General features: G+C 51.6%; 1 protein-coding gene across 4 annotated transcripts in view; it reads left to right on the forward strand.

Moving 5' to 3' along the window:
* Window positions 1–1,091: 1,091 nt before the first annotated feature.
* fryb (furry homolog b (Drosophila)) overlaps window positions 1,092–25,312 on the forward strand; it is a 51,740-nt gene continuing 27,519 nt past the window's right edge. For 2 of the 4 annotated variants that reach the window (XM_084683542.1, XM_084683543.1), the window contains exons 1-15: window positions 15,981–16,066; window positions 17,230–17,414; window positions 17,676–17,729; window positions 18,132–18,271; window positions 18,533–18,623; window positions 19,145–19,224; window positions 19,347–19,427; window positions 20,529–20,697; window positions 21,024–21,116; window positions 21,345–21,443; window positions 22,847–22,948; window positions 23,979–24,082; window positions 24,486–24,594; window positions 24,724–24,810; window positions 24,936–25,107. In XM_084683542.1, coding sequence (XP_084539668.1) covers window positions 16,009–16,066; window positions 17,230–17,414; window positions 17,676–17,729; window positions 18,132–18,271; window positions 18,533–18,623; window positions 19,145–19,224; window positions 19,347–19,427; window positions 20,529–20,697; window positions 21,024–21,116; window positions 21,345–21,443; window positions 22,847–22,948; window positions 23,979–24,082; window positions 24,486–24,594; window positions 24,724–24,810; window positions 24,936–25,107 — 1,624 coding nt within the window. In that variant the 5' untranslated portion in view covers window positions 15,981–16,008. Of the gene's footprint in view, window positions 1,214–7,797; window positions 8,042–15,185; window positions 15,191–15,980; window positions 16,067–17,229; window positions 17,415–17,675; window positions 17,730–18,131; window positions 18,272–18,532; window positions 18,624–19,144; window positions 19,225–19,346; window positions 19,428–20,528; window positions 20,698–21,023; window positions 21,117–21,344; window positions 21,444–22,846; window positions 22,949–23,978; window positions 24,083–24,485; window positions 24,595–24,723; window positions 24,811–24,935; window positions 25,108–25,312 lie in introns of those variants that run through there. The other 2 variants (XM_084683545.1, XM_084683544.1) reach the window with 2 other exon arrangements.

Below are 25,312 nucleotides of genomic sequence, written 5' to 3' on the forward strand. Positions count from 1 at the left end.
TTCTCTAATCCTTCATATTGTGGGTCTTCATACAGACCGTGTCACATGACTCTACCTAGTTGCTTTTGCTGCTCCTCTATTGGCTGTGCATTACTGTGATGTCATCATGTACATATCTGTTTTACCTGTTTGCATCTTTCCACACTGCGTGTAGATACATACATACAGGTATTTATAATGTTACTGGCCTGGATGATAAGCAAACAACTTAAAATATGGATGTTTTTGATTGGTGAGAATCAGAAAGACACAAAACATAAAAACTATATAAATACACATAAAACTGACAAAATAGATTTGATTGAAGATACATTCAGCCAGTCTGAATCCATAGACTTGACTATAGCTTATGCTCCTCCTCTTGTGTGAGGCTCTCTTATCTTGGATATTTTATTTTACTATTTATACTTATTTGAAACATTGAGCTGTTTTTAATATGTAAAAGTTGCGTTTGAATAATCAACCTTGTACAGAGGAAAACCGATAAAATGGTCTCATCTGTTTCAGCGAGATGTGGACATGAAGAATAGAAAAGAAGGGCATTGGGGTGTGTGTATATTACTTGTCCCCATAAGGAAAGCATTAGCTACGCATGACAAGGCAGGGTGTTATGGGTATTTGTGCAATACTAAGAACACGTGTGCATTTGAGTTTGTAAACAAGGAATAAAGCAACTATATTCGATATGGTGTTTATTTCTAAAAACCTAGTACTCTCGCTCCATCAGATACATTTTTATTGGACCCTAAGCTATTTGTGAAATATGTAACCCAGGTTTGGACGTGGTATTAAGAGATCTGTCTATGTAGTATTTTGCTACGAGGAATAAGCAACGTTTGAAGTGACTAAATGACACAAAACCTGGGCCATTTCGTTCTCTGGTAATTCCACATTTCCAGGCCAGTCATTTCACATTTTCCGAGGCGAGCATCCTTTCTGTGGCAGGTGGACAACCACAGGACCAAAGTGCACCCACAGAGCTTGATTGACAGACAGGACAAGCAGCCAATGACTACCACCCGTCAGCAAAGGACCCACAACTGATTGGTTGCTAAGGGCGGAGTGCTGTCAGCGAGCGCTCCAAAGCTGTCAGCTGAAGAGGCAAGATTCCCGGACGAGACGCGAGACGACTGATGATAACACGGGAATACACATAAACAACGCTTTCAAACCGGGACATGACTGTTTAAACTGCTTTTCAAATTCGCACAAGGTAGGGCACGTTTGCATGAATTATTGTGATCCCCGCGTGATGGTTTTCTGTGGTTGGTGTGCCTCGTTTCAACAGCACGCTGTGTCTCTTTATTCGTCTTGATGGAGCTAACAGACTATTGCCAACTATAGTAGCCCACATCACAAGTAGCTAGCCAGCTAGTTAGCTAGCGGTCTCGCTACCACTTAAGGCTTGCTCGTACCTTTCTGTAGCCATCTTCTACCACCACAATTCACATACAGTTAGCTATAACTGACGGTCTGCTACGATTTATCAATCATGTCTCACAAAGAGCACGTACAAAATGCGGCTGTCACGGCTTATTGAAGCTTGTATTGTTAATTCGGATTGATACGAATAAAGATAGCAGGGGGCTTGAGGGGATGCTGCCGCCTCTCGTGCCAAGATGGTGCAAGGAAACACGAACTGCAACACATTTGATGTTTTATTGTAAGGTATAATATGAATCCACCTTTTAATGAATGTTGTTTAAATTGCCGGGGGAATCTACAGTTTGTCGTGGCTACAGTTATTTGTTAAATTGGCCAAAGCCGGTTGGTAGCTTGAACCATGCTAAGCAGGCTTTGTCCACACCCACCCGGCTGATACCACGAGGTATTCCTAGACACAATCGTTGGGGCTTTAGAATAAACTGTCTAATAAATATGTCCGGTTTGATTTTGAAAACGCTGTTTGATGGTATCGAGATGGACTCTCCGAGCCCGGCAGGGCAACTACCCGCAAGATGCTTCACCGAAAGCTAGTGGTAGAGGTCGTGGATCTTTAAATTATTCAATAGTGCATCTTACCTTTGCAAAGCAAATCGCATTATTCACCAGTACTCATCAAAGGTAACCACATTTGAGGCTAATTACTTTGTATATTCAGGTTATTGCAGCGTCACAGAACAGAAGTCAAGTTATTTACTGAGATAAGCAGCTATCAGTGTTACAGTACTGTTTGGCTTTAAGGTTAGCGTCTAGACGTTGAGCGTGTGGGTGTCTTGTTTGCTCGGGACAGTCGTTAGGATGTGATAAACCGCCTTCATGTTTCACAGTAGTTTGTTTTGCAGTCTCACTGCAAGCATGCATGTGGGGATGGGGGGTCATGGGCATGCTTCTGGCCCTGACAGAGGTGACCCCATTCAGCTAGTATTTCTCCCATCTTACACTCATGGACAGACTGCCTGGAACGGTAGTCTAGTCTCGGATCTCCTCCCTCTCTCTATCTCTGTCCTGCTCACCCTCTCTCCAGCTGTTTGGCTGAGCCAGTCATCAACGGCGACCCAGTTAACGCCATTGTGTTTGGGCTATATGTCTGGGCTTGGCTTCACGCTACAAGTCACACACACACACACACACACACACACACACATACATACACACATACACACACACATACACACACACACACACACGGTCATGCACGGAATGGCAGAAGGCAAAACATGTAGGTCCACAGTGCTTTTCAGACAGACCATATGGTTTGTTTGTGGTATTTGTCTTAGTCATGTAACCAAGCCAACCAGCACAGTAGGCATTCCTCTGTCGACAGCTTGGGAGAATTCCGTGGTCTTGTGTCCACTCAGGGCACTCCATCTGCTGGGACACCCAAGCATGTCGTGAACAGCAAACAAATCAATCATACACTCAGTTACTCGGGTGAGATGTTTTCGTTGTGTCGGTAAGTCAGTGGTGTTTTTCTCATTGGCTTTCACGCGTTGGTTGCGTGAAAGACGATCCTGTGTGGACTAGGTCAAGCTCCTGACCCAGAACTGCACGGCACTGTGCCCCTGTAACGACATGACATATCACGGAGATCAAAGTCATTGGAGATTATTGGGGTGAGTTTGATTCGATTCACAATTGGCTGCTTCGGAGACCGTTTAGGAGGCCTAATTAAGGGACTTTGTGAATAGTAACTGACCCAGGTCTGCCCGTAGGACATGAATCCGTTTGGTGACATCAAACATCAATTCCCCAACGGGAAAAAAATCCATCAAAGCACTATTTCCGTCTGTTCCGTGCTGCTTACGCGGGAAGTGAGTAGTCATCTGACTTCCTGTCTGCCTCTCTTCCCAGTTCCAAAACAAGTAAAGAGGTACTGTACTATTGCAGTACTACCCATGGTGCCGGTGGTTGTCAGTGATGTGGCTGTGTGATATTGATGCATGTCTTCCATGATGGGAAGATCAAGTTTGGTGAGGCCATGGGCCTCCCCCCCCCCCCCCCCCCCCCACACACACACACACACACACACACACACACACACACACACACACACACACACACACACACACTGACACAACCTCCTTAGTTTCCATAGATACCAGCCCTGGTCCAGGAATGATACAGACTTATGTAACCTGGTATTTCAGAAACAATGCATGCAAGCTCTCACACTTACACACACACACATACACAGAGAAACACAAACACACACACACACACACATGAACACACTCTCTCTCAGCCTCAGGTCCTTTTGAGATGGATGTTTATTTAATGGGCATCTCCCTCTCCCTGTAGAGATCTCTATCTCTCTCCTGGTCAGAATGACATCATCATCCACGTCACATGGTCTCTTGCAGCCTGTCCTGTTGAATTTGATTGTGATCAGAAATAAAGATTTTTCTTTTGTTTCAACTCTGGTAACTTGAGCGTGTCTGTCTGTGTGTGTGTTTTGTGTCATTTGACATATTTTGGATTGTTCTCTCAGGGTGTTCACCAAAGCCGAAGAAATGCATTAACCGACCCGACTCTGTTACGTAACTCAGTTATCGTATCTGCCCAGTCTCTCTCGGTATCATAGACACAAACACGCGCAAACCAGTGCCAGTGCACCATCTCATCGTAAAAACACGCAAAGCCGCTGCACAGGATTGTTGCAATTCCACCCGCGGACAGCAGAGGGCGCTGTTTCAAAGCCAAGCCACTGCCTGGGAGGGATGCGGCCAGACAAAAGACCAGGATGCCTCATTTTGTTGTTGTGCTCTGTCAGCATGGCCATCATGGGGGGGGGGGCGGGGGGCAACGGTAGCCGTGGCGACAGGAGGCACGCGACAGGAAGTTCACGAGGTGGAGCGGGATTGTCCGGAAGTCGGGGGAGATGAGCGGCAGGGATGAGAGGACGGGTGGCCGTGGATGGCCCGGTCAGCGGGGAGAGGCGAGGGAGGAAATGGAGAGATTATATGAAATCCAGGGGGATCTGTGTTAGTCTTTTGTGCACGCAGCGTCACAGGGGGCTTCCCAGCTGCCGAGAAAGAGACAGAAAAATAGGGAGGGAGGAAGAGAGAGAGAGAGAGAGGGAGGGAGAGACAGAGAGAGGGAGGGAGGGAGGGAGGGAGAGACAGAGAGAGGGAGGGAGGGAGTGAGAGAGAGAGAGAGAGAGAGGGAGGGAGGGAGTGAGAGAGAGACAGAGAGAGAGAGAGCGAGAGAGGGAGGGGGAGAGGGAGGGAGGGGTATTTGAGCGTGAAGAAGGGAGATGGAGGAAGTGTAAAGCAGCTTTGCAGTGGGGATGCCACATTCCTGCAGGGTGTTCCTGGCAGAGTGGGTGTTTGGGCTGCAGGGAGGGGGTGTGTTACGTCTCACCCTGGTAACCCTGACCCTAATGCAAGCTGAGCTCGGTGCCCCGAACGGGAGGCAACCTCAAAGAGTCTCGACTGTTGCCCTCGGCACTGTCTCTCTGTGTGTGTGTGTGTGTGTGTGCGTGGGGGGGGGCAATAAATACATTGTCTCCTTGGAATGGTGGGGGGGGGGGGGGTGAAGAGTGGTGGTGGTGGTGGTGGTGGTGGTGGTGGGGGGGATCAGTGTCGGGGATGAGGTCGGATAAGAGCTGTGTTTACCAAACAGTTCATGTTTGGGTGTGACCGGATCATGTCACTCTATGTGTGTGTGTGTCGTGAAGTGAATGATCTTGTTATGCTGGCGGTTGTCCCAACAGTAGATCCGTAGAGCTGAAGTAGGAGGGGAGGAGGGGTCATGACGATCTGCGTTCATGTTTCAACACGATTATAGCATAGTCGTTCCTTCAGACTGCGTGCCGCGTCCATGGCGGTCCTAACACTAGGGGGCGCCATGCAAATGTAAACAATAATCATCAACAACAAAAGAAATGTTACAGAAGTATTTCTGACATATTTTCTGTGCCACGGTTCTGTAGTGATTTCAGTTATTAGTCCTATCCCCAAAGTGATTGCGAGTGCCAGTCCCAGCCCTAATTCTAGTCCCAGCCCCAGGTCTAGTCCCAGCCCCAGATCTAGTCCCAGTCCCAGTCCCAGGTCTAGTCCCAGCCCCAGATCTAGTCCCAGCCCCAGGTCTAGTCCCAGTCCCAGGTCTAGTCCCAGCCCCAGATCTAGTCCCAGCCCCAGATCTAGTCCCAGCCCCAGGTCTAGTCCCAGCCCCAGATCTAGTCCCAGCTCCAGATCTAGTCCCAGTCCCAGTAATGTGGTCTGTGTTCTGGCCTTGGAAAGCTCTTGGGTCTCGATGAACCGTGACAACAATGTTTTGTAAACAAGATTGAAATAAACATTTATAGTGGCCACTTTATTTGCTACTAATCACCTAACTCACATGCCCGCAAACACTGGAGGTAATTGTAGGGTAGATGACAGTGCACTTTGCTGCAACGCTTTGCCAAAAACCCATATCATTTATGTAATATATGACTTCCTCATCTGTCTCCCCCTGGATGCCATGTGATCCATGATTGGTCAACTACACCCACTCCTGATTGGTCGCCTGGAAGAGAGGGGGAAAAAAAGTCACAACAACAATCTATTTGCGTGGCAGCGCCTCCGAAATGTTTATGACTGTGTTTGTGCGCGCGTGGATGTTTACTTTTGATTTGTGTATTCCTGAGGGGTTGGCACGCCTCCTGCACCATCCCTGGCACCTCTCTGTTAACCCTCGAGCAGCCACAACAGCCCCGCCCCCTCCCGCCCAGGCAGTGTGGGGGCCCCCGGAAAGTTCCCCTGGATTCTGGGCCTTTTCCAGAGAGAGCAGGAAGTCAGTTCACAGTAGTTTAAACTGTCTCGCCATCTCTGTCCCTCCAAGCGTGTCACTGGACCTGTTGCTCACGAGACCTGTCGACATGACGATTGTGACATCAGCGAGTCGCCGAGGGCGGTTTGTGTGTCACAACTGTGTCGCAACCTCCTGATTGTTTATGATCAGTCTGTGTGCGTGTGTGTGGTTTTGTGCTGCGTTTGTGAACGGCCGAGGTTCCAAATCAGTCTCGATGTTTGACCTCACCGTGTGGATGTAACACCACACTTTTTACACTCTCTCCCTCTCTTTCTGTCTCTCTCTCTCTCTCTCCCTCTCTTTCTCTCTCTCTCTCCCTCTCTTTCTGTCTCTCTCTCCCTCTCTTTCTGTCTCTCTCTCCCTCTCTGTCTCTCTCTCCCTCTCTGTCTGTCCCTCTTTATAAAAGCAGTGTGCCTAGCCTCAGTAATCCTATACTAGATCCATTCACTCATCCAGGTTGCTAACTGGACAAACGGCCTCGACCAGTGTCTATGGCACTGAAAAAACACCCCCACACTCACTCTCACACACACACCCCCACAGTTTCACACACCCATAAACACACCATGTGTTAAAGAGTCTGACTCAGGCTCAAGCATGCCATTCTCCCCTGCCTTACTACAGAGAGAGAGAGAGAGAGAGAGAGAGAGAGAGAGAGAGAGAGAGAGAGAGAGAGAGAGAGAGAGAGAGAGAGAGAGAGAGAGAGAGAGAGAGAGAGAGAGAGAGAGAGAGAGAGAGAGAGAGAGAGAGAGAGAGAGAGAGAGAGAGAGAGAGAGAGAGAGAGAGAGAGAGAGAGAGAGAGAGAGAGAGAGAGAGAGAGAGAGAGAGAGAAGGAGTGGTTATGATCCAAGGAGAGACAGAGACAGCCAATCAGGTGCGGCCAATGGGGCCTGTTCCCTCCCCACTCCTCCACCTGGGCGAGGAGGAGCACAGCTGGGTCTCAGTGACACTCCGGAGAGAGAGGGAGGAACAGGTTAGTGGAGGAAGCACACAGGCAGCGAGAGACTGAACCCAAGATAGGAAGAACAAAAGAAGGTAAGACTGGAAGGAAGACTGGAAGAGGAAAAAAAGACAGAAAGAAAGAAAATTAAAAGAAGTTGTATCCTGTCTTGAGTGGCTGAATCTGGGGGAGGAAATCAGGGCTCCCTGATTTGAAGAGGAGGGAGTGTGTTTTCGCTACAACCCAGAAGGGAGGTCCTTAGCCTGTCCTCTCTGGGGTGCCGCGACTGCAGAAACAACAACAACACTGCACCCAGTTGATCCCAGCGACCTGGGAAGCGACCACCATCCCTTCACCTGTGCCGAGACAAGAAGACAGGGACTTACAGAGAGGAGAGGGGGACTGAGGACAAAGGAAGGAGTGACACAGCCGAGGTGAGGTAGGCTAGCCGGCTAGCCACAGCATCTGAGGATCGACATCGTCGTGGACCTCTAAACCCCGGAGGGGGGAAGTGACCTCGTCGAGGACCTCGAGGCCCAGGTGGGTGGGAATTAGCACCAGGTCCCCCCTTGTGCTCCTCATGGTTCTTCACTGAGGGCTGAGTCAGGGGGCGGGGGAACCAGCAGGGGCGGATGAGATGTCTCTGGAGGACGTGAGAAGCTTGTCCAACCTAGGGTCCCAGACCGGCATCGACCACACCCAGGATCCCCACCAACACCAGAACCGGAGCCAGGCCCACGACCAGGATGGGATCGTCCTGGACCGCATCGCCAGCCTGTCTGTGGACATGTTTGTCCCCAGCGACTTCAAGGGCAGGTTCACCAAGATCCAGTCCAGGAAGAGAACCAGGATCATTAGAGGTAGGTTCTGATCCATGGTCCGGTTTGAACCACAGTAGTGGGACAGGCACGACCACTGTACAGCTAAATGTTGGCTATTTGTAGGGTTAGATTGGCCTATTATTTTGAGCCAGAACTTGGACCGTGAAAAAGACGGGTTCAAAGTCCAGTTCAGATAGAGGTGCGGAACTCTAGAATGATGTCTAATTGATTCCAAAGGAATAGCTTTTGCTCTAGAACTCACTGTACGTGTTCAGGCGTTCTGTATGATGCCGTTGACCGTTGTCACTGGTGTTTGCGCGTTCTTTCTTGTTCAGACTCCCGTTGTGGTTGAATCATCAGTCGAGTCGGATGTGAAACACGAAAGAGTAGACTAGGCGGCTGGAGATGAGAGGATGGGGGAGTGAATGTGGTTCGTAGTGCGAGAACACTTTCATGCCTCGCATGCAAATATGGGTTCCAAAGCTCTTTTTTGTAGAAAGGTTGGTTAACAGGCTTATCGAGTTTGTCCCTGTAAACCCACGCAAACCCTCAACGAAGGCAAACCCACTCGCGAGAGGGGAGAGAGGAGGATCTTGGACGTAGGGACCTCTGAGGTCTTCGACCGACGTGACAGGTAACCCCTGGAGCGCTTGAGCCTGAGACTTGAACGTTGAAAAATCGTTGGCTTTAGAACTTTTGTAACTCTTTCTGAACAGGCAGTGTCAAAAAGATCCGATGTCTCCAAAGGGTGTGAGGGACAGGCCTCCAAACGCAGGAAGGTCGGGGTATTAATCAGAAGGTTGCCGGTTCGAATCCCGGGCGTACAATGACGTTTTGTCCTTGGGCAAGGCACTTTGCCCTACTTGCCTTGGGAGTGGGGGGGAATGTCCCTATACTTACTGTAAGTCGCTCTGGATAAGAGTGTCAGCTAAATGACAAAATGTGAAATGTAAGGTCATCTGACGTGTCACAGCTATGACCCTGACCAAAGCCTCTGGCCCTAACAAGCCCCTTTCTGTGAAATAGAGATGTGTAAAGTTTCTGCTGGTCTGCGAACTATAGCTGCTTGTTCTTTGACTCAGGACATTTGAGCTACCAGGAAGTCATGAGAAGGAAAGCTAGAATTTGGAACTGAAGTCGACAAAGAAAATCACACCTGCACAAACTATGTCAAGACTATATCCGCCTCGCTACGAACTTGCATTCGCATGCTAATAAACTGAAATACATAGTATTGTGTAGAGTGTGTGTGTGTGTGTGTGTGTGTGTGCGTGTGTTCATTCTTTGGTGAAGGGGAGCGTGGGGAGACAAAGAACGCTGATTAAAACTCTTTTCTGGCTATAGTGAGGGACCGGTATGTCTGGCATGTACGTTTTTACACACACACACACACACACACACACACACACACACACGCACATACATCAGAGGAACCTATTCAACCAACCCAGCTGTGTCAAGCAGACACCTAAGTGTGAGCCCTTCCACTCCAACACGAATGACACACATACAGTACACACTTAACACACACACACTAGCATGTCACACGTACATGCCAGCACGTGTGGCAACGACAGCCTCGTAACCCAGATGTACATTTATGCATGATGTAGGCTACTATGATTCATGGGATTCAAGCATGAACACCAACACAGAGAGAGAGAGCCTGTATTTTGGTCTGGATGTGATGGCTAGGTCTGATTTTACTGCTTCATTTCCTAGTGAGATGACATGCCCAGGAGTTGACGGGCAGTGACACTGCAAGAGTCAGCCAAACAAATGTTTCTAACCGTTTTAACCATTGGTAACCTTATCCTTTACATCACTCTCAACACCCAGTTTGTGTGTGTGTGTGTGTGTGTGTGTGTGTGTGTGTGTGTGTGTGTGTAAAGCCACACTCCAGCAGATGGCATGACCAGGCGTCTATAGGAGAATGTGTGGAATTTTGAGAACCACTTTGAAAGGTTATCATAGGACTGTCCAGCAGTGTGCGTGTGCGTGTGTGTGTGTGGTTAAGAAGGGTGTGGTTCTGGTGGAGAAATACAAATACATATTGGGGTCCATACTTGGATGACCATGTTGTGCACCTCAATGTCGGCCAAACTTGTGTTTAGTTTTTTGTTTTGTGGCAATTCCTGCTAGCTTAACACCAGAGACCAGAAGTGACATTACAACGAAATGATCGACGTTGCTCTGGGTTTCAACCACCAGTTTGCTTTTTCTCCGTTGTATTGTCGACAACAGCTCAGTGAGATGCCTGCTATGTTGTTTACAGCTTAGCGTAGCCTAGCTTGAAGCCAGAACCACACTGCTGTGTTGATCTACAAAGTCTGGATGCTCTTAGCCTGCTGAAACACACACACACACACACACACACAGACAAGCAGAGTGCATCTAACAGCCTTTTGACTAAACGGGGGGGGGGAAAAAATGGGACAGAAAGCTAATCCTTGACAGCTGTCGAATCTTTCACACTTTCGCTGTGAGAGACAGACGAGGAAGGGAAGGAGAGAAAGTGTGTGCTGTGAAAGGAGTTTGACCCGCGACAGAAAGTAGTTAACGTCTCAATGCTGTGCTCTGCGAACACACTGGGCCTAATAGCTGTTCATGTGAACCAGGCCATCCAACACTCCCTCAGTCCCCCATGGCCTGTAGTGTTGGACTGATAACAAGCGAGGACTCCATTCTGCTCTCAGTCTCTTTATCTCTCTCTCTCTCTCTCTCTCTCTCTCTCTCTCTCTCTCTCTCTCTCTCTCTCTCTCATCATTATAATAATCATTGCACATAGACTAATAAACAAATGTTCAGAGCTCATTGTTCTCTCCACGAGCCAATGTTGTTTGTTGACCTTTGTTATGTGTGACCTTTTTTTTAGGATAGCTCCGTTTACAGGGAATGACCTAATAAAGCCCCCTGGCCTGCCTCCCTGTTTAGTGTCTCACCAGCTTAAACACACACACGCACACACACCTTGTGGTGTTTATATATACCATTCAGACACACCTGTATCCACACCCAGACATACCTCCACACACACACACACACACACACACACAGCTCCAAACACACACACGTCACACACACACACTGTGGTGTTGATGGCCGTGACAAAACAGCCTCATTACCAGTGTAGACTGAGTGTCCTCCGTCTGCCATTCCAAGTGTCCTCACAGGTTCTACCACTAACTCCTGTGAACGAACCAGTGAATGGAACCCAGGAATGAACCCACGATCCAGTGAATGAACCCATGAATGAACCCATGATCCACTGAATGAACCCAGGATCCAGTGAATGAGCCCAGGACTTAACCCATGATCCAGTGAATGAACCCATGATCCAGTGAATGAACCCACGATCCAGTGAATGAACCCTGGACTTAACCCATGATCCACTGAATGAACCCAGGATCCAGTGAATGAACCCAGGACTTAACCCATGATCCAGTGAATGAACCCAGGAATGAACCCACTGATCACTCAGTGAATGAATCCATGAATGAACCCATGATCCAGTGAATGAACCCACAAATGATTCAGTGAATTCATTCATTTCCCCATAAGGAACTTCATGTTTCACCCGCACAAGTAAATGTTTAAAAAAAAGGAAACTTTTTTATATAAGTATATATTAGTTATCCCAGTATTTTGGGGAATTGTAGGATGGGAGTGAGGTTTCTTCCAACCTTTTGTATCGGTGTGTGTTGCTGTCGTGTTAGGTTTCACCCAGTAGGGGGCGTGAGGGGTGAATGAGAGATGTGGCTACCATAGAACATCCATCCATCTATCTCTCCAACCAGGGTGAACATTAGTCTTGACAACAGCAGAATCAGTGAGATTAGAGCTCTCCTTTGGCCCGGCCACCATCCCTCCCTCTCTCTCTGTCTCTCTCTCTCTCTGTCCTGTCCTCATCTCTCTCTCTCTTTATCTCTCTGTATTTATGCTACTGTGTTACCTCTCACCCCCTCTTGGTTCTCCATCTCTCCCTCCCTCTCTCTCTTTCTCCTTCTCTCCCTATTGCTCTCTCTCAATCCCCCCCTCTCTCTCTCTTTCTCCCTCCCTGTATCTCTCCCTGTCCTCTAAGAGGATTGGATGTTGGGCTCTCCCAACATCTGTGCCTCACTGCCCCGAGGAGAGAGAGAGAGAGAGAGAGAGCAACGCAGAGCAGACGAGGTTGACTGCTGCTGACACACACACGAGAGCGCGGCACGCTCATCGACAGCAGCGGGAGGTAGAGAGCCGCAGCACCCGCATTGACTGCCCTACTGCATCTCTCTCTCTCTTTGTCTCTCTCTGTCTCTCTCTCTTTATCGCTCTCTCTCTCTGTTTGTCTCTCTCGGTCTCTCTCTCCGTTTCTCTCTCGCGCGCGAAGGACCTTGGCCGGTCCTTCGCACTCCCGGTCTCTCTGTTTTGCGGTAGTCGGCCATCCTGTCCACCCTCTGCGGTCTGTCACCGTGGCGACAGAGCCTCCGCAGCCATGGCGACCAGCCAGCAGGATTCGGGATTTTTTGACATCAGCATCAAGTCCCTGCTCAAGTCCTTAGGAGGGAGTGAGTACTGTGTGTGTGTGGACTCATGCGCATGTGTGTTAAGGTTCAGTTGTTTACATTACGGAGATGTAGAGGAGAGCTTCAGCAACGTCGACTGTCCTCCGCCGTGCGTGTGTGTGTGCGTGTGTGTGTGTGTGTGTTTGCGTGCTTGAGGGGTGAGAAGTGACAGGAGAGAAATCGTCATGATTGTCGTTGATAGCAAGTGTTGCCGTTACGTAATACAACAGATTAGAGGGGAGGAGAGACGCCGCTCGACAGAGAATGACTGACCAGCTTCACTCTCTCTCTCTCTCTCTCTCTCTCTCTCTCTCTCTCTCTCTCTCTCTCTCTCTCTCTCTCTCTCTCTCTCTCTCTCTCTCTCTCTCTCTCTCTCTCTCTACCTGAATAACAGAACACCTCTCTTGTCTATCACTCTCTCTCTACCTGAATGACAGAACACCTCTCTTGTCTCTCTCTACCTGAATAACAGAACACCTCTCTTGTCTATCACTCTCTCTCTACCTGAATGACAGAACACCTCTCTTGTCTCTCTCTCTCGTCTCCATCCATCGCTCCCTTCCGGTTTCCCCTCTCTCCTTGTCTCTCTCGGTCATTCTCTCACTTCTCTATCGCTCTCCATCCCCTTACTTCTCCGTCTCTCTCTCTCTTTCCACCACTCGCTGTCATTCGTTTCGTCCGCCGTCACATGACCCACCCAGAGACCGCAGCGAGTGGACGGGAGCCTTCTGCTGTCTCCTGTGTCTCTGTATCACCGTGGAAACAGACAGGCCAGCTGCTGTTGAGCCACGGCTCCGTTGTGGCCGGTGGTTACCGCACCGTACGAACACCCCTGACGATATCCCATAATATCCCTCGCGATAGCAGGAATGACGACGCCAGGGTTAAGGTCAAGGTTAGGGACAGGGGTTAAGGTTAAGGGTCAGTTCTTCTCCTTTATACCACTGATCTACGGACCGACACATCTCACCATATGTTTTGTCGGATTGTATTCATGATTGAATTAATTGTTGTTGTTGTTGTTGTTGTTGTTGTTGTTCTGTGTTTTCCATTCTCCCTCGGCCATCTTGGATGACGCAATAAAAGAGGAGGTCGGTGGGGGTCATGGGAGCCTATTTGTAATTGTGCGTGTGCTTGGATTCAGGTGTGTGTGTGTATAGCTTCCCAGCTGCCCAGCCTAGCCATGCAGATGGCAAAGAGTAACCGGGAGCACTGATCCGTTAACATCACGGGGGCAGATCACTGCCCCCCAGGTCTGAGGATCTACTTCCTGACCAGCTCAGACGTGTTTTAGGTTTCCTGACGGGAGACACAGTGGTGCTTTATGAATGGCGATGAAAAGAATTGCACGAGTGACGATTTATCACCTTGTCTCATCATGTTTATGTCAGTCATGATTCACAGCTGGAGCATGTCTCTCTCTGTCTGTCTGTCTGTCTATCTGATACAGGATGTTGCAAATCGTCTTGGCCTTTGCGTTCCTTTCCTCCTCTCTGTCTAGCTCGCTCTCGCTTTTTTGCGCTCTCTCTCTCTCTCTCTCTCTCTCTCTCTCTCTCTCTCTGTCTCTCTCCCTTCCCTCCCTCCCTCGCTCTCTTTCTCTCCCTCTTATTTGCCTTTCTCCAAACTAGGCTGTATTGATTTACACACCCAATCATCTGTGCGTGAGAGAGAGTGAAATAAAGGGAGTGACAGGAAATAGAGAGAGAGAAATAGAGTAGAGAGATGTTCAGGATTGTTGTTTTGCTGACTCATCTCATTAAAGGCTGAAATCGGGCAGAAGGCAGCGAGCATGCTGGGTAAATCGACAACGCTGCCGGACATCGTTTAGTTCTGCTCTCCTCTCTCTCTCTTCTCTCCTCTCTGTCTCTCCTCTCTCCCCCTCCTCCCCCCCCCCCCGCCCCCCCCCACCGCTCTCCAGCCTATGTGACCTGTACATGGTGTTTTTAAACACCATGTGTTCTTCCCTCCAGATTCCTTACAACATTATTGTTCCACTACTTTGTACTTAAACATATTATTGCCGGATAAACACATTATTGTGTTTGTTTCCTAGAGCGAGCGTCTGTGTGTGTTTATCCTGCGGATAAGTAGCCTGTAGTATATCCTGTGTGTGTGTGTGTGTGTGTTTGAGCAAACTGTGTGCCTGAGGTTGTAGCCTGTGTGTGTGTGTGTGTGGGCGTGTGTTAGGAGGGGCAAGGGGGCGGGGGTAGTTTCGTCTAGTGGAAGTGTCGGGTATGTAAGCAAGTGGAGCTCTATATTTAGCCTCCCCCCGCCTCCCCCACCCTCCACCCCCTCTCTCTTGTCGGGGCAGTGCTGAAATTCCAGCCCGACTCTTCCAACTCAGACCTCGACCGCGACCGCCCAGCCAACTGCAACAGACCGACCAGGACCGCGGTTGGAGACCAGCCGCCGGGACAAGGTTTCCTCTGACATCGACTCGAGGACACGCTTGTAAACAACCCCCCCCCCCCCCGCGCCCCCCCCGGGACATCGTCGCGACAACCTCGGCGAACCTTCGGTTCCCGTTGCTCGGCAACGACGAGCTAGACAGCAGTGAGCCACGTGGAGAGCACCCAGCGCCTCTGGAGCGACGCCGCACAGAGACCCAGAGGGACGTCAGTCCTGCCCCCGGTCCTCCCCCAGTCCCGGTGTCTCCAAGGTGGGCTGGACAGACCGCGAGACCCCCCCCGCCCCCCGGGCGCCGTAACGCTCTGGATCCTGGGTTCCCCTCTCTCCTTCTGGAGGGCAGTTCAGACGAGCCTGCTGCTGCTGCTGCTGCTGTGTTGTGGGTCCTGTCAGGTCCCGGGAAGCCTCCCGCGTCCAGTGAAGCGTTCCGGTCCAGGACACTGGAGCCAGGCCCGGCCCGGCCCTGGGCTGTGGTGACGGGATGTGAACAGACAAGCAGGCGGTCGGGGGTTCGGTGCCGTCGTGCGGTGTCGCGTGGAAGTACGAAGTTCGAGCTTTAAACAGAGTCTGTTCGCAGCGGCGGGGAGCCGTCATGGCCGCCCTCCTGTTTGTGTCTGGGTCCTGGATCGTGTCAAGGGGGTCATGGTAGCAGGCTTGGGCTCGAGGACCGCCCTCCCGGGGAACACAAGCTCCAGTTGTTGATCCTCCTCCTCGGTCTCCCTTTTCCCTCTTCCTCCACTCCTACGGATGCGTGGATGGAGCGTGGGGGGAACGTCGGTGCGAATCCCACCTGTGACGGACTCCGCGACTCTGCGTACCGCCGTGATGGAGTAGAGGACTGATGACACACACACACACACACAGAGAGAACCCCTGTATCCTGGCTATTGACGCCCTCACCTAGGCAGACATGGAACAGTGGCTTGGTTCCACTCGGGTGCCATTGCTGTGACTCCCGTGCCCAGGCCAAGCCTGTCCCCACCCTCCCCCACCCTCCCCTCCCAGCCCTCTGCCCCCCTCTCCCCTCTCTGCCGGGCCTGCCTCTCTCTGGGTGGGCATCATGGAGGTGCCAGCCAGGTGGAGCAGAGCCAGCCTAATCAGCTTCATTAAGGGCCTAGGTAAGGGGGGGGAGCATTGTTTGAATGTTGCCTTGGATGAATGCGTCTGCTAAGTGGAGGATTATATCATGTGTGTCTGTGTGTGTGTGTGTGTGTAACACTCTAGGAGTGCAGCAGGCGTGTGTGTGTCTTATCAGACGTGTCCCAGTCTTTGTCTTACAGCAAGGAAGAGCGTGTGTGTGTGACAGCTTGTAAACTAGGTAGGCTAATAGTAGAAGTGTGTGTGTGTGCAGCAGGTCGTTGTGTGTGCCAGCTGTGTGTTGTCGTGACGCTCCTGGCGTTTCCTCTGACCCCCTCACCCGACCCCTCATCCGACCCCACAGCAGGGAAAGGGTGGGTGACAGGGTCAAGAGGGGATTAGGTCAGCTAATTCACTCTCACTGTCACCGATCAGCTGTTTAACCAGGCACCTCTCTCTGTCTCTCTCTGTCTCTCTCTCTCTGTCTCTCCCTCCCTCTCCCTCTCCCTCTCCCTCTCTCTTTCTCTTTCTCTTCCTCTCTCTCTCTCTCTCTCTGTCTCTCTCTGTCTCTCTCTCTGTCTCTCCCTCTCTCTCTTTCTCTTCCTCTCTCTATCTCTCTCTCTCTGTCTCTCTCTCTCTCTCTTCCTCACCTCTGCTCGTTCTTCGAATACATCAACTGGCTCTGAACAGGAGACAAGATTGCTTGTTTCCTGAACCCCTGGCTTTCAAAGGGTCTAAATTCATGATTTCCTGTGGAGTCCCTGCCGGGGTGTGTGGAAATGGGAAGTTGTAGTCCGAGCGATGAGGTCAGCCTCTTTTAAGAGTACGTGTCACACGCTTCCCCGGGGTCACGTGAGGGGGGCAGGGTCAGCCCCCTCGCTGCCCTTCATCATCGGAGCAAAAGAAAACACCAGCTGCCTCCTCTGTCTGACGGAGAGAGAGGCCTCATGGGTGTGTGTGTGTGTGTGTGTGTGTGTGTACATAACCATTTGAGTGTGTGTGTGTGTACATGCGATACTATGAGGTATTTACCCTCCTGTGTGTGTGTGTGTTGTCTTTGTTCCTCTCTATGCAAAAAAAGAGACTGTTTGGAGAGAAAATACTCATTTGGGCGAGAAAACGCAAATTTCATGTCCTGTTTGATTGATTCCTGAGTGGGTCGATTGGTTGATTAACCGACTTGACTGATTGGCTCTCTCCCCAGCCACTCTGAAAGCGCCGATCCCTCCCACCAGCGGAACCTTGGGAGAGAGGAAGGGTCCCGTCGCCATGGTTCCCATCACCGTGGATCCGGAGAGCAAACCGGGCGAGTTCGTCCTCAAAAGCCTGTTTGCCAACTTCACCTCGCTCTCCGAGCGCAAGATACGCATCATCATGGCTGAACCACTGGTGCGTGTGTGTGTCTCTGTCTGTCTGTCTGTCTGTGTGTGTGTGTGTGTGTGTGTGTTTCCGATAGCCAGCTGAAATATTTCAGCTCATTAATGACCCTTTTACTTCTCTGTGTGCCTCTCTCTCTTTGTATCTCTCTCTCTTTGTATCTCTCTCTCTCTCTTTGTCTCTCTCTCTCCTCTGCCGCCCGATTCTCTCCTTCCCCTACATTTCGTCCTCTTCTCTGCTCCCCACTCTCCTCCTCTCCTCTCACCTCCGCAGGAAAAGCCCTTGAACAAATCTTTACAGAGAGGAGAGGACCTGCAGTTTGACCAGGTAACACCCCCCCCCCACACACACGCACGCACACACTTTGTTTTCTTGCACTACTAGCATTACAGGGTAGCACTGTGTTTATTCATTGAGACAAGGAACACAAAGAAAATGTGAAATGCCTGCAAGAACAATATACAAAGATAACTCCCCCCCTCTCCCTCTCCTCCCCCCTCCCCCCTCTCCCTCTCCTCACCCCCCCTCTCCCTCCCTCCCCCCTCCCTCTCCTCCCCCCCCTCTCCCTCCCCCCTCCCTCTCCTCCCCCCTCTCCCCCCCTCCCTCTCCTCCTCCCTCTCCCCCCTCTCCCTCTCTCCTCCCCTCCTCTCCCTCTCCTCCCCCCTCCCCCCCCCCCATCCCTCTCCTCCCCCCCCCCCCCCCCCCCATCCCTCCCCCCTCCCTCCGTAGCTCATCACCACCATGAGCTCCCTGGCAGAGTACTGTCTGCCCTCCATCCTGAGGACTCTGTTTGACTGGTACAAGAGGCAGAACGGGCTGGGGGACGAGTCTCACGAGTACAGGCCCCGGGCCAACACCAAGACCAAGAAGTGAGGACGCACGCTCGCTCACTCACTCACTCACTCACAGTTACTCCCTCCCACACTCATTCACTCACTCATTCACTCACTCCCTCACTCACTCCCTTCCCCCTACACTCACTCACTCAGTCCCTTCCTCCCTTACTCACTCACTCAGTCCCCCACTCCCCTCCTTCTACACTCCCTCCCTCACTCACCAATGTTCTCTCTCTCTCTTCCTCTCTCTCTCTCTCTCTCTCTCTCCTTGCCTCTCCATCCTCCCTGCTCCAGTGACGAGCAGCAGAAGGACTACTTGCTGGAGCGGAGGGATCTCGCCATCGACTTCATCTTCTCCCTGGTGCTCATAGAGGTCCTGAAGCAGGTAAGAACGTTCACCTTCACCCCCTCCAGTCTCTCCAGGGCCCGAGTGTCACATCGTCGACGTCCGTGCACTTCATCATCGGAGCACGGTAGCTGTGATTGGCCGTGGCAGGTGAGACAGGAAGTGAGGGGGATCAGGATTCCGGAGATATCGACCTGTCTCCTTGGCAGTCTGGACTCTTCTAACTCCATTAGTCGGGCAGTACTGAAACCTCTGTAGACCGATTAGACTTATTTCACTGTCTGAGACCATACTGCAGTGTTTCACTTCAACAGAATAATGTAGCACTCTGAAGAGACAGCCCAGAAGTTAAAGACTATTAGTCCAGATTATCGACAAGCTGTAGCTAGCTTCCGGGCACTGACAATATGGCACGTTTTGGCACACATGCAGATCAGGAATGACAAGCGTGAGTCTCTTGACTTTCTCATGTCAAACCCTGTCTCTCTCTCTCTCTCTCTCTCTCTCTGTCTCTCTCTCTCTCTCTCTCTCTCTTTCCTTCTCTCCTTCTGTCTCCACAGATCCCCCTCCATCCTCTCCTCGATGGACTGATCCAGGAAGTGATCAACTTGGCCTTCAAACACTTCAGATACAAGGAGGGGTGAGGCCGGTGCACTTACCCATGGCCTCTGCTCCAGACCGCTCTCGCTGTCGGAAACAGGTTTGTTCCGGAAACGTCTGCCGTTCTGACGAGCTGTGTGTGTGTGTGTGTGTGTGTTCCAGGTACCTGGGTCCCAACACCGGAAACATGCACATTGTGGCCGATCTCTACGCAGAGGTGGTGGGAGTCGTAGCTCAGTCCAGGTAGGCCTCCGCTGTGTGTGTGTGTGTGTGCAAGTGCTTATGCCTGTGTGTGCGAGTGTATGTGCTTTATGTGTGTGTGTGTGGAGTTTCAGTGCAGCCTTGTGACGTGTGCCGGGTCACGTGCTGGTCCGCTCGTGGGACAGCCGAGACAGACGGTGTCTCCGGTCGCCCTGCGCCTCCGCTGTGTCAGCAATAGATGAGCTTATCTGAGGCAGGAGATGATGGCGGTAGATGATGGATGCGTGTGCGTGTGTGTTCCAAAGGGGGGTTGTTAAAATGATTAAGGAGGTGTTGGTTCACAGACGGAGAACAGCTTCGTCATTGTCACCCGCCCGCCCGTACGCACACAGACACACACACACAGACACACACACACAGACACAGACACACACAGACACACACACACAGAGAGAGACAGTCCTCCTATGGGGCATGGGAATGCTTTTAGCGAGGTTAGGATCCGTCATCCTATTGACTTGGTTAGGCTAGGGTCTCTGCCCTCTCTCTCTCTCTCTCTCTCTCTCTCTCTCTCTCTCTCTCTCTCTCTCTCTCTCTCCCTCTCTCTCTAACTGTGTGTTATCACGGCTAAATAAAATGACCACGACTCCCAGCTATTAGACAGGACTTTGTTTGGAGTCCTATGTAGACACACTCCCACGCACGCACACATTCTTATCGTTGTGTTTTCAGTTGGGTGCGAGGTGCACGCTGTTTATCTGTGTCTTACCAAAACAAACGCCCAGCACCACACAAAAGAGAGGGTTAGTCACAGTCCCAAATACCAACCTGGCAACCCCTCTGGTCCTCTCCACTTCACCCCTCCAGATGCCTCTCTATAAATAGAGCCAAAGATCACTATCTCAAACACGCGCACAGATTTGTATCCTTCTTTTTTTTTTGGCAGGGTTGTGTTTTGTAGCGTAATCCTAAAGTAAAGGACAGATGGTACAAGCACTGTACAAACTCTATCGAGATTATCCCCTCAACTCTGTCTGTACACACACACACACACAGTGCCCACCCTGTATCAATCCGGCATCGCCGTGCCAACCCAGCCGGCCCAGCTGTGTGACTCTCGGCCGTGTGACTTCCCCTCCTCAGGTTCCCGGCCGTGAGGAAGAAGTTCATCTGGGAGCTGAAGGAGCTCCGTCAGAAGGAGCAGAACCCCTACGTGGTCCAGTCTACCATCAGCCTCATCATGGGGGTCAAGTTCTTCCGCATCAAGATGTACCCCGTGGAGGACTTTGAGGCCTCCTTCCTGTTCATGCAGGTCAGCAGGGGGTGCGGGGCGTTCGTGGTCCGGCTCTCTCTCCGTTTTGTGCCGTGTCGACGGACGGCGGCAGAGACGGTCAAGTCTTCCGGGGTTTAGGACCGACGCGTTCTGGGTTTTGTGTGTGTGGAGTTTTTAGACTCGATGTGAATGAAAATACGTTCTTTTTCTACTCTTGTTTTCTCTCTTTCTCTCGTTCTATTTCCTCTCTCTCTTTCTTTCTCTCTCTCTTTCTCTTTCTTTCTCTCTCTCTCTCTCTCTCTCTCTCTCTCTCTCTCTCTCTCGCTCTCTCTCTATGTCTCTCTCTGTCTCTCCCTCTCTTGCAGGAGTGTGCACAGTATTTCCTAGAAGTGAAGGACAGAGACATTAAGCACTCTCTGGCTGGCCTGTTTGTGGAGATCCTCGTTCCTGTCGCAGCGGTAGGTTCCTCGAACCACGAAGACGTTTTCTTACAAGATTACAATATGAAAAGAAACACATCTGTCTGTTTGTGTTCAGTCTGTGTGTGTGTGTGTGTACTGTATCTGACTGCTGTGTGTGTGTGTGTGTGTGTGTACTGTATCTGACTGCTGTGTGTGTGTGTGTGTGTGTGTACTGTATCTGACTGCTGTGTGTGTGTGTGTGTGTGTGTGTGACCCCTGCTCCAGACGGTGAAGAACGAGGTGAACGTCCCGTGCCTGAGGAACTTTGTGGAGAGCCTTTACGACACGACCCTTGACCTCTCGTCCAGGAAGAAGCACTCTCTGGTTCGTTCCCCCTCCCCCTTTCACGGTACATCGCTTAGCAACCTCATTTTGTAACAAAACACACAGCGTGATTGGCTCGTGGCCTGCGTTGGTAGACGGCGCGTTCCCCTGGCGCGGTCGTGGTGAAAGACGCGGGCTTGTTGTTGTTCTGGGCGGGGATCTCCAGCTTCCTGTCGAAGGCTTCTGCGTGGCTGGACCAGGCTGGGTCACATGTCACATGGGCATGTCACAGGGTCATGTCACACCCCCCAGGCGGGTTTGTTTCCGTATCCTTCTCCTTCTCAGGCTCCACAAGCAGCCAGCCAGCCAGGCGAGAAGCCAACTCCCCTATCATCTTTAGCCAACAGCAAGCCTGTCATCTAGATAATCAGACAGTCAGTCACACCGACATTTAGCTAGCTAGCCAGCTAGCTATCTAGCTAAGCAGTTAGCTAACCATACAGCTAGCCTTTTAGCCAACAGCCAGCCATCCGGCAAGCCAGCTAGCCAGCTATCTAACTAGGCTGTTAGTTAACCATACAGCTAGCCTTTTAGCCAACAGCCAGCCATCCTGCTAGCCAGCTATCTAACTAGGCAGTTAGCTAACCATACAGCTAGCCTTATAGCCAACAGGCTAGCAGCCAGCAAGCTAGCCTGCTATCCAGCCAGTCAACCAGCTAGCCAACCGAACAGGCATACAGCCAGCCAGCCAGTCAGCCAGCCCCCTTATGTCCCTCCTTCGAGTCCAAATAGTTGTCATCGTGGTTCCACACCAGTCCCCTCACACCGCCACCTGGAATGTCATTCAGCTGTCAGGACCCAAACAAGTGGAACCATAACAACATGCTCTGTTTGTCCCTAATTGTTATCCTTCTCCCATTCAGGCACACCCAACACTGTAAATCGTCACCATGCTGAGAAAGAGATTAAAGAGAGAGAGGAAAGGGCGGGCGGGCGGGCGGGGGTAGAGTGGTACACAGTTAGAGACGGCACGTCTTTAGCATTACTCAGATACTCCTAGAAAAACTCAGTCCCCAGTGAGAACCCTTCCCTCAAAGACTGAGCCTGTTAGACTTTGTTCTCACAAGAGAACTTTCCCCATTCATCAACCTCGCTGGGGAGGAGAAGTTCAATGGTGGGTGCCCATCAACAGATCACAGGTTCAAATACCCCCCAGTACTTGGTTCTGCGTTGGTCTAAAGATAAATGCTAAACGAATACATATTCGTCATTCCATTATTCCTAAACAGCAGATGTGGCCGTCGAAAGAACAAGGGGTTAATCCAGCGACCTGTCAACACCAACAACCACAGTTCCATTTCAGTTTCTGCTCCCCCCCCCCAGTGACCCCTCCCCTTACTGTATTTGCGGTGTGTAGTGGCGCTGCTAACCAGCCTTTCCCCCCCCCCCTCCCCCCCCCCCAGGCCCTGTACCCGCTGGTCACCTGCCTGCTGTGTGTCAGCCAGAAGCAGCTCTTCCTTAACCGCTGGCACGTCTTCCTCAACAACTGCCTGTCCAACCTCAAGGTAACCACCCCCCCCCCGGGTCTCCCCCCCCCCCCCACCCGGCTGTCACATCGCCGCCGTGCCTCGAAGGAGCCGGTTGACGTGGGGCCTCTGAATGGGCGGATGGAGATGAAAGGAATGGAATGAAGGAGGGAGGGAGGGAGGGAGGGAGGGAGGGAGGGAGGGAGGGAGGGAGGGAGGGAGGGAGGGAGGGAGGGAGGGAGGGAGGGAGGGAGGGAGGGAGGGAGGGAGGGAGGGAGGGAGGGAGGGAGGGAGGGAGGGAGGGAGGGAGGGAGGGAGGGTGCAGAGAGAACGATAAGTACTTTTTCGGTTATGTGGGAACGAGAGAAGCAGTCCAAAGTCATTCCTTTCTGTCACTCTTGACACCTGTGGAGGTGTGCGTGCGTGTGTGGTGTGTTTAAGTGTGGTCGGCGCGCTGGTTTTAGATTAAATACAACACTTTGAACATGCTGTGCAAGAATGCAGATGGACTTGTTGCACACACACACACACACGCTGTCACCCCATGTGTCTAGGTGGTGTGACCTCGCTGGTCTCTCCCACAGCTTCTCTGGAACGGGGTGTTCTGTTCTCACATAGATGCAGCTTCGACACCTAGGGTGTCCTGGCCGGCCGCTGCAGAGAGCTCTACCCTCCTGTCGTAGTTCTTCCCAACCCCAGTTGCAGCGACGGTACAGGATTTGAACCTGCTCCCTCTTGATCTGCAGTCAATGGCTTTAACCACAAAGATATACCCTCCCTTTGCAATGATAAAGCAGATACAGTCAGTCAGCCAGCTAAGTATTGGAGTCGGGTGTTGCTGTGTCAGGGCTGCAATTACAACCCACGGGACAGTAACTGTTCGGTCACAAGGTCGGGCAAAGTTCTTCTTCTAGACAGTCAAAGCTCAGTGGTAGAGGGTTCGACTGCAAATCAAGAGGTCACGGGTTCAAATCTCCCCTGTATGTCGCCCTGGGTGAAAGGGCCTAGCTAGGTGAGCACACTGCTTCTGTAGATGGTGGCTGACCCTCCTCCCTGCCCGTGTTTCCAGAACAAGGACCCCAAGATGGCCCGCGTGGCTCTGGAGTCCCTGTACCGCCTGCTCTGGGTCTACATGATCCGCATCAAGTGTGAGAGCAACACAGGAACACAGAGGTACTGGACACACACACACACACACACACACAGTACACACTCACATGTACACACACACACATGTAGAGTACACACGCACAATTATTTGTCATTGCTGGTCAATGTGCGAGGAAACTAACCTCTCTTTCTCTGCCTCTTCCCTCTGACCCCCCACCCCCCCCGCCCCGCCCCCTCTCCCTCCGCCCCCTCTCCCTCCAACCCCTCTCCCTCCACCCCCTCCGCCCCGCCCCCTCTCCCTCCGCCCCCTTTCCTTCCGCTCCACCCCTCTCCCTCCGCCCCTTTCGCCCCGCCCTGCCCCCTATCCCTCTGCCCCGCCCCCTCTCCCTCCGCCCCGCCCCCTATCCCTCCGCCCCCTCTGCCCCGCCCCCTCTCCCTCCGCCCGCCCCCTTTCCCTCCTCCCCAGCCGCCTGACGTCCATCACCTCGACTCTGTTCCCCAAGGGCAGCCGTAGCGTGGTGCCCAGAGACATGCCTCTTAACATCTTCGTGAAGATCATCCAGTTCATAGCACAGGTGGGAATGGCACACACACACACACTCTTGTACTCATATGTTTGAGAGGTCCCATGACCTGGACACATAATAACAGCCTCATGTCACTCTCCTAATTCATGTGGTGTGTTCTCTGTGTGGTCCGCCCAGGAGCGACTGGACTTTGCGATGAAGGAGATCATCTTTGACCTGATGTCTGTGGGGAAGTCTGCCAAAGCCTTCAGCCTCAACCCAGAGGTATGGACACACACACACACTCACAAACACACACACACAGCAGCAGTGTACACAAAACACGAGATAGAGACACTTCCCTGCTTCTTAACTTTTTCTTCTGTGTGTGTGTGTGTGTGTGTGTGCAGCGTATGAACATCGGTCTGAGGGCGTTCCTGGTGATCGCAGACGCGCTGCAGCAGAAAGACGGCGAGCCGCCCATGCCCAACACGGGAGCCACGCTGCCTTCTGGGAACTCTCTGAAGAAGAAGAAGACCTACCTCAGCAAGACCCTCACCGAGGAGGAGGCCAAGCTCATAGGTGTGTGTGTGTGTGTTCCAGTGATGCAGGTGTGTGTGTGTTCCAGTGATGCAGGTGTGTGTGTGTTGGGTGTGTGACCCAGTGACACAAGTGTCCTCCTCAGCAGTGTGTGTGTGTGTGTGTGTTCAGCAGTGTGTGTGTGTGTTCAGCAGTGTGTGTGTGATCAGCATTGTGTGTGTGTTCAGCAGTGAGTGTGTGTGTGTTC

This window comes from Hypomesus nipponensis, chromosome 20 (assembly GCF_054491055.1).
Source record: "Hypomesus nipponensis isolate SF chromosome 20, ASM5449105v1, whole genome shotgun sequence".
In the NCBI taxonomy this organism is placed as follows: Eukaryota; Metazoa; Chordata; class Actinopteri; order Osmeriformes; family Osmeridae; genus Hypomesus; species Hypomesus nipponensis.